The 8,550-nt window shown below is 49.7% G+C and overlaps 1 protein-coding gene across 1 annotated transcript; it reads right to left on the bottom strand.

Moving 5' to 3' along the window:
- Positions 1–3,321: 3,321 nt before the first annotated feature.
- LOC144108180 (endothelin-converting enzyme 1-like) lies at positions 3,322–8,340 on the bottom strand. Its single transcript, XM_077641458.1, has 3 exons — positions 8,142–8,340; positions 7,361–7,695; positions 3,322–5,256 (listed from the first exon to the last, which is right to left on the bottom strand). The coding sequence occupies exons 1-3, from the start codon at positions 8,338–8,340 to the stop codon at positions 3,322–3,324; spliced, it is 2,469 nt and encodes an 822-aa protein (XP_077497584.1).
- Positions 8,341–8,550: the final 210 nt, after the last annotated feature.

Raw genomic sequence — 8,550 nt, 5'->3', positions numbered from 1 at the left:
TGCGCGCCATCCTGATTGGACGAGAGAGCTGTACCTTTCGTAGTGCTGCAAACATCTTGTGAGACGGAGTATAGTTACGCGGAAGCGAACATACAAAGGGTTGCGATAGGCATTTTCTTTAATTCAACAGCGCAGTGTCCCGTGGACTTACTACTGTACGCGGAAAATTTGGTAACTTATTGCAGACTTCCGAAGCAGCATTAAACAGTACATTGTTTGCGCTGCCACTGGCTCAAAATGGGCGCCAGAAATTTCGCCCTTCTTTGATGAAATGTAGCCCCAGTCCAATCAAACAGCCGCTTTGCTGACGTAGATGAGGTCAACTTAACCGCAAAACATGTATAATTGCACGCATCTCTTTTCGATCAGAAGTTCATCGTTCAATGCGTAATATGGTCCTGCCCTATTGATTTCAAAGAATATGTGGTCTTTGTAAACAGCGTGACTGCATCCGTTGCTTGTCTTCACGCTAATCTCGTCCCGGAAATGCACCGGGGCGCCGATAAGCTACCAATTCTGCTGTTCAATTGACTCGTTTTGGAGGCATGTTGGCGGATATAGATTGCATATCGCGGTGACGCTGTCGGCTATATTGCCCTTGAGCTTAGAATAGTGCTTGAAATCTGACCACAGAAGGCAGTCTTCCTGAAAGCCCAAAACCAGGTTCGTTAGCTGCCAGTTCAGAATTGTAAATCTGGCAACATGACAACTATATATGAAGCAGTGTAGAGGGAAGTGGAAAGTACTCGTTCAAGCAATCGTAGTGCGTCTGTAGGAAGGCGCAATGGACTGGGAAATGGTGAGGACTGGTGGTAGTGGTGGTGTGTTTGAGGACCGTGAAATGGTGTAATAGTTTCGGGTCTGACTCTGTACAGAGGGTGTACAGAGAAGCTGTACAGCCGCTTTGTACAGAGATATTGGTGTTTTAAGGCACGGAAAACACCCAGCAAAATATTTCCTTCCTTTTCATCGCCATTTCCTTTCGTAAAAAAAAATAAAAAGTGGCTGTGGTTCAACCCAGCTGAGCCAAGCTCTGTTAAGCATGGTTTGTGGTTAGACACGGTTTAGCTTCGGTTCACCTCTATTGTATGAAGACTTCAACGAGAGCGAACTCTTTCAGCGAGAGCAAATCGCGTGGTGCATCACGTGCCACAAGTGGAAGAGCGAGCGCTCTGCAGAGCGGCGGACATGGCTGCCAAGCACAAGAGCGAATCACGTGACACATCACATGCCACAACTGGCGAAGAGGAGCGGCCGAGCAGCAGCCAGCGCAGCTGCGGACGTGTCTGCCAAGCGCACAGCTGCGGCGATTAAGGTAGACATGAAGGTCGCAGCACAGCAAAATAGCGGACACGTCACTATGGAGGAAAGCTCAAACGATAGCTGCCCGTGAGGACGCTATGATGGTGAGAGAGCGCCACCCTGGGGTGGCACCCTACGCATCTTAAAGCATCGAGGACTGCATGCAAGACCAGACGAGCATGCGCATGTTCTCGATTTGTTGACGGCTGTGGCAACGAGTGGACGCTCATAGGCGAAAAGTACGGACGGCTTTTTTTCTATTTTTACAGAGGGAGTTGTTAAATTTCAGTTTCCCGTTTATTTCGGGGCCGTTGGCGTTGTAACACCTGAGGTCATGGCGACATGGCGTCATGGCGTCATGAAAATACGCCACGCTAATTGTCCAGAATGCCAATAACTGATTGGTCAGAACAAAATACCGACATTCGTGACGACACGTGTTTCGCTGCTGCACCTCTCTCGCTCCGTGCCCTGAGTGACAGAGCGGCACGCATACCCCAGCTAACCCCCTCCCCACCGAACGCACCTCCTCCACACCCTCATTAGTAATGCAAAAGACACCCGTTTCCAAAGTTAAGGGGGATTCACACTAATGAACATAAATCGGCCGCACGATGTCTGCCACTCGCCAGTATCAATCTGTCTTTACCCAGGATGCCAATTGTTTTTAGAGCGGAAAACTCTACTGCTCCCATGCTGAACCTGGAGGTCATCTGGCATGTGCAAAATCCCGCGTGGCAGCTGCTTTGAGCTTCATCTTCATTCCCTCCTCTTCACAGAGCGTGAGTAATTGCGCTGAAAAAAAAGCCATCAAAATTGCCTGTTGTCCTTTAGTGTCTTGATTCCCACAAACGCGGCAAAAAGGCGATGCATCTTTGTATACAATGTATACTTGTATAGATTGCAGTAAGGCAACATGCGAAACCAATGAAACGCTCTTTCCAGATTCCCTGCTACCTGGCCGCGATTGTCTGTAGCCGGGCTGCTAAAACTTAGGAGTTTCATCAGTTCTCAGAAGTGTGTACAAACGCAAAAGAAGAAGGCAGTACGTTTAGATCGTAGAAAGCAATAAAAACTGCAGCTTACATCGCGGAAACAAGCCCGCGGGCACAAACAGTGAGGCCGGGGAAACTTTCCTGGGTTTAGATTGTAAATGGCGCGTTCAACTTCGTTTCCGGAAATTCCGGAAACCTCGCTTCCGCAAAGACATAACACCCGCTAAAGTTTCCAACTTCATATCCCGAAACGCCACCGTCGCCTGATAATGCTCAAGAAAAGCATTTGTCATTTATATGTGTCACGAGGTTACCGTTCCGCGAGATTTTTCGAGACCGAGGACCCGTTTTGTGCGAATCTCCCCGGCGAAGAAAATTTCGGCACTGGAAAGGACAAGAGCTCGCTTTTGTCGGTTCTTTCAGCATTTTTTTTCTTGCGTCATCTTAGTAGCACGGAAGAGTGCAGTTTTAATGTTGAGTTATTCAACTCTGCTTCGTTCCGCAACGACGAATGTCATTAGCTCTTTCAATTGCATTCTTGTTGCACTGCTGATTCTGCCGATAGGCTCCTGCTCTGTTTCCTTAAGCTCTTTCATAGTTAGCTCCAACAATTCCCACACAAAACGATATTTCGGAATCAGATTAAGCGACAAGTACGCACAAGTCGAGCGCGACTGGCTCATAAACCGCCATACACTTTATTCGCTCGCGGAAAAAGCGGAACACAACACCCGACAAAAATTCTATTTTTAGATCCTCGCAAGGTCAAAATGGCATTTAAAGGCTATCGGGACAAACTAACACACATTAGTGCTCTTACTCAAAATTGTATACCAGTGCGCGCAAGCTAATGGCTCCCGACGTATACGCGAAGACGACGACACTTTCTACGATCGAGATTTCTATAGTTCTATAAAAACAGGCTCAGTGAAGGGCATTTATAGCCACATCATCAATGAACAAAACGTGGTAACGGAGAAGTCACGCGCACACAAACAGAAAACTCGAATCACGAACACAAATCTCAAAACAGTCTGCACTGCTTAGAAGGATTCATCGGGTCCCCGGGAGTGCAGTTAAAAGCCTTGGCGAACTGTGGCATGTGCTGCAGCGCGGGAGTGCAGATCGACTCGTGGTTTGTATTTTCAGAGCCGCCATAGCAATTGACGTAACACAGCGCGATGAAAAACAGCTGCAGTCCGCTGTACTTCTCCAAACCGAATAGGCTGCTGCTGTCCAAAGCTCTCTCTTGGGCATTGTAGGCATCCACAAGAGCGCCATAGCCAATTACTTCTTTGGCGTAATACCCTAGTTCACCGGCGCTGCCGGACGTGCCTGCTTTCAAGCAGTCCATCAGGGGCTCAACAAACGAAGCATTGGTTGCGTAGTACGCGGAAAGGAACAAGGTCGCCAGTGATAAGGCGACCTCAGCTCCTAAGCCGCCGTAGTTTAAAGACGAAGGGAGCTGCGGATCAAATAGAGGGAAGGATAGAGCGTAAGGCATCAGCTCGAAGTCTCGCTTGTCGTAGGACACGATGGACACCTCCAAATCTTGCATAAGGTCTAACATATGTCCTAATTCTGCGTCCTTTCTGACGTGCACCGACTGTTGCCAGTTCCGCACGAAAGAATTATTCAAGTCAGGCACATGGTCTGCAGCCAGGATTTCCTCCTCTCCGATGTGCTCGATGTTACGGAAGACGATTTCCGAAGAGCTCCAGTTGCTGACCACGTTGATGCCTTCGTCAAAGTACGTCCAGTTGGAAAGACGCCGGAAAAAAGCGGTCCGCACGGACTGAGCCACACTTTTTGCGAGATTAAGTGCTTCGCCTTGAAGGGCCTCAGCATAGTATTTGTCGAACAGCGTGTGCCCGGAGATTAACATTGCTCTCGTGACGCAGAAAATCCTGTAATGGGCCTGCGTCGTTTGGTAGTCACGGTTGTAATAGTTGAAAATTAAGTCTTTATTCGCGAAAAGGGCCGCCACTTGAACGGTGCACCAAGAGATCAATGTATGGAATGAGTCCGTGCCGTACCGCCACCAGAGATACAACACTCGCTCCAGATAACGGGGCGATGTGGTCGTCAGCGTGAGACTACTGTTCATCCTGATGTCAAGTTTTAAAAGCGTCGCTGTCCAGTTAACTTCCGTGAGGCCAAGCTGAGTCAAGTTTAGAAGAACGTCAGCGTTATTCTCGTCAGCTGCTTCGTAACGAGCTTTAGAGAGGTAGCTCAGGGCTGTTTCGACCGACGGGTATATGTCCTGGTACGTCACCGTATCCTCGCCTTCGGCGTGAAAGCGTTCCTTCAGGAACTCAAAGTACGCCTCATCCGTGCCGGTCGCGAAGTCCCTATACCTCTTGACCACGAAGTAAAGGAACTTGCCAGAAACTAGGTTGATCCCGCCGCCATCGGGCGCGACGTCGAAGTCCAGGAGCACGTCCCAGCCCAGCTTCAAAGAGCTGCAGAGGAGCGTGTACAGAACGTCTGCGCCCTTGGAAGGCTTCGGCCACACGATGCCTGCCTCAACCAGCGCGTTCTTGACGGCTGGCAGCTCGTCTCTCTCCCCTTCGAGCACATCGACGCAGCTCCTGTACATGATGGCGGCCCGCTGCTCCATGTCTTGCCCCGATGCAGGCACGTCTGCACTCTTCAGCGACGCGGTCACCTTGTCCAACAGGGAAATGAACTGGTCGTTCCAAACGGTATGTCGGTTCTTCTGGCGCCAGCCGTCGCAGACGAAGTGCGTGAAGCTCTGGCACGGGTCCACCGATTCGTTGATGGAGGCGAGAAGTCTGGTCGAGTAGGCGAGGCAGGCATGCGTCTTGCAGGTGTTCCCCCAGTGCGCTGGGGAGCGCCATACAAGTGAGGCGATCGCCAAGGCCACAAGCGTCACCAATACAGTGACTCCAAGCACGGCCAGAGTAAGCCCGAGCCGCGATTTCAGCTTCTGGGGGTCCTGGAAAGTAACATTATTGCCGTAAGAAAAACGATGTGCACAATCAGTTGGTCTTACCTACGATCTCTATAAACCCCCAAAATAACCGCTTTTCTAGTGATGAATCATCGATACTGACAAAGTGTGCACTTTTGGGGTGTCTTTGTGCGCAAGGGCAGGCGCCTTCTTTCCCACAGCTCCTATCATAGCCGCTGCTGCACGAGTACAAAAATACAAAATCTCGGCTGCTGACCCGAAAGACGCGGGTTCGATCTCGGCCGCGGCGGATGAATTTCAATGGAGGCGAATTTCGATGGCGAAATTCTGGAGGCCCGTGTGCTGTGCGATCTCAGTGCGCGTTAAAGAACCCCAGGTGGTGGAAATTTCCGGAGCCTGCCACTACGACGTCCCTCAAGCCTGAGTCGCTTTGGGAAGTTAAACGCCACAAACGACAAAAATACAAAATACTTTTATTTCAACATTACGTAATGTTAGGAGGTGCGCCCAAAAATCCTTAGATTGGCTCGACAAAGCAGCGCACCTTCTTCCTACAGGAAACAGCGGCAACAACAGAGTACATATAACAACAAAAAAAGTGATCAAGCTTACTTATACAAATCTGAGCCAAGAATTTGCTTTTAAGAACAAAATCAGGAGCATTGAAATGACAAGAATGATACACAATACAACACTACATAAACATGCCTTTTCATAGCAGAAACATACAACAGATCTAAGGAGGTACTCAACAAATCAAGTCCGATGCCAGGTTTTAAGATAGACAGCAAACCTTTATCAAGAAAATGGAGAGGTTTTGCTGTAGGAATTAAGAAGGTTAGGGATTTGAAAGCGAAACATTTGACGACCGTAATTGGTCCTTCACAGCCTAACACTCCGAGATGAACAGACCTACAAACTGTATTAACTGCGTGCCGAATGAATCGTTTTCTATACGTATACTAGAGATATCGAGACTAGGACATTACTTCACCTCTTGCAGTGTTCGTACACGCTGCTTTTTAGAACACGTCATAGAACCTAAATGAGTGACGTTATTTAGAGTTTCTTTCTTCGCACGACACGAATCGAACCACTGACGAATCAAAATTATAATAACTGTCTAATCACTAGATGGAAAATCCTGTCGGAACAAAAGCGAATTGCTTTTTCGCCGCACAGATTTCAGGTAACATGTGAATTGCGTGTCACGGCGGATTTGCAAGCACCAAGGAAACCACGCGAAAGAAACAACAAAGGCACTTTTTTTTTAATCAGGATTAAATTTTACAGTTAGCCGCGAACCTCGTTATCGTGACTGGATGATGATACATAAGCCTTCTATGTTGCCGGCAGTTTGAGGCTCTTCGTGAGCTTGGCTACGACGACTTTTACCTTCGCATTCTTGTTGATTGTGAAGAAATCCTGGATGCGTTACTTTCTTCCTCATGTTGGCCTCATCAATAGAGCATGTGCTTTCTTCTCGCCCAGTGCCAAGCTGGGTCTAAACCAATCATAATCTTGTAGCGTGTGCTAGGATATGAAAAAGGACGGCCCATGCCTAAAAAAGCTCATTAAACAGATGTTGTGTTTCTATTTGCCACAGCACTGTGTCACCATCAGGGCCTGATCACTGCTCGCAAAGGATTTTCTAAATAAAAACACTCTTTGCTGATACAGCAGCATCCTGTCCTTTCGGCTGATGGCAGTTACTTTTTGGTGTTACTATACATTGACTAATTCCGAGCTCACAAAAGCAGCAGAGCTAAATGAGACAAAGCCACTCGAAAGGAACATCATAAGTCCATAAGTCATGACACAGACATGCGCTGAAAGCAGTACTGAATCGCACTCTTTTTACCATTTTGTAAGCCTACCTATATTACTCGTTGATTTCTTTTAGCCCATGCTGTTCTGATCTGCAAATAATGAGTCAACTACTTGCTCAAGAGCCAATACATGCGGCCTTAAGAACACTCTACAGTGCTGGTTCCCCCTCTCAGGATGCGTGACTTCGTTCCTTCAACGTCATCGACCTATACGCGTAAGCTTTCTTCTGAGCATGCAGTCAAAAACTGCAACTTTTCTGTTACGCTAGGCGCGTGTGCCAGGTTCCAATGGCGCGTACCGGAGGCGATTTCGTCCTATCTTCGCAAGGGGGCGGATTGCCGCGGAAGCCGGGCGGCTGCACGAGGGGCGGCTGTTCGACATTCCCCGGGCTGCTGGACAGCGGCGAATCAATGCTGAGCGCTCCCGAGTAAACACCGTCGGACACGGGCGATGCTGGCGATGACAGGCAGGAGCCGACGGCAGCAGTGTCAGCGGAGGTGATCCCGTCCACACCATGGCCTCGTCCCACCGGCAACGCCGCAGCTGAGGGACTGGCTGGACCGACACTCTCTGGACAGGTACCTCCAGCAGGGTCCGCCTTGCCAGATGGTCGGAGGCGGTGGCCTTTGGCACCTGCCGATGAGTGCACGACACGGCGGTTGTGGAGGTCTGGTTATAAGGGGTGGGGCGGCGGGGGTTGTCAAGCCCAAAAGTTCTACTGCATGCTTGGCCATGACACATCAACATCTCTAAGGTATGTCCTTTAAAAAAGGCACAACCACATCCACATGTGGCTAAAAGCTCAGTAAAGTAGGTACTTCGAGAAATTCAGGACGCGAATCACAGCGAGAATAAAAGGTGTAGAAAACCAGACTCTAGGGAGCAAAAGGAACTGACCCAACTGGCAGCTGCAGCATCACTTAAACTTAATAACTAGTCTTGTAGTGAATAAACGCCCTACTCCCTCCTGGAGGCCTGCGTGCCATGCCGGAGAAAGTAGGTAGGGGTCCGGTTCAAACATTAAAATTTATTCTGAATCTGAAGCAGAACGAAAATGGCACCGAATGGAGTCATCTGACAGCTGGAACGGCCTACCGTGCATACGTCTTTGATGGAATGCTGATTGCATACGCCTGGGTGCTCTGTCGCTGCCCGCAGGGCTCCGCGAGGGGCTTCCAGGGATGTCCGGCAAACGGGTGCCGCCTTGGTCTCGACCGCCGGGACCGCGTCTTTGGCGGCGGCGCTCTGCTGAGGAGGATCCAGGCCTCCGAGCTTCATCGCGACTTCCCGGCTTGTCAGGCGGCATTCCAGCTCACTGACTGATTGCTACGGCGTTTTCGAAGAAGAGCAACGCGGCGGAACGGCTACCGAGAGGCATTCAGTCTTCTTCTCGTCTCGTGCCCGGCGCGCACAGCGACCGTGCTCGCCGGTCAGACGATGACGATAGCGATGGGGGAAGGGGGGGGGGCGCTTTCGAACCGTCAACCA

The sequence above is a fragment of the Amblyomma americanum genome, chromosome 10 (assembly GCF_052857255.1).
Source record: "Amblyomma americanum isolate KBUSLIRL-KWMA chromosome 10, ASM5285725v1, whole genome shotgun sequence".
Lineage (NCBI taxonomy): Eukaryota > Metazoa > Arthropoda > Arachnida > Ixodida > Ixodidae > Amblyomma > Amblyomma americanum.
This window is presented reverse-complemented; position numbering and strand designations above follow the sequence as displayed.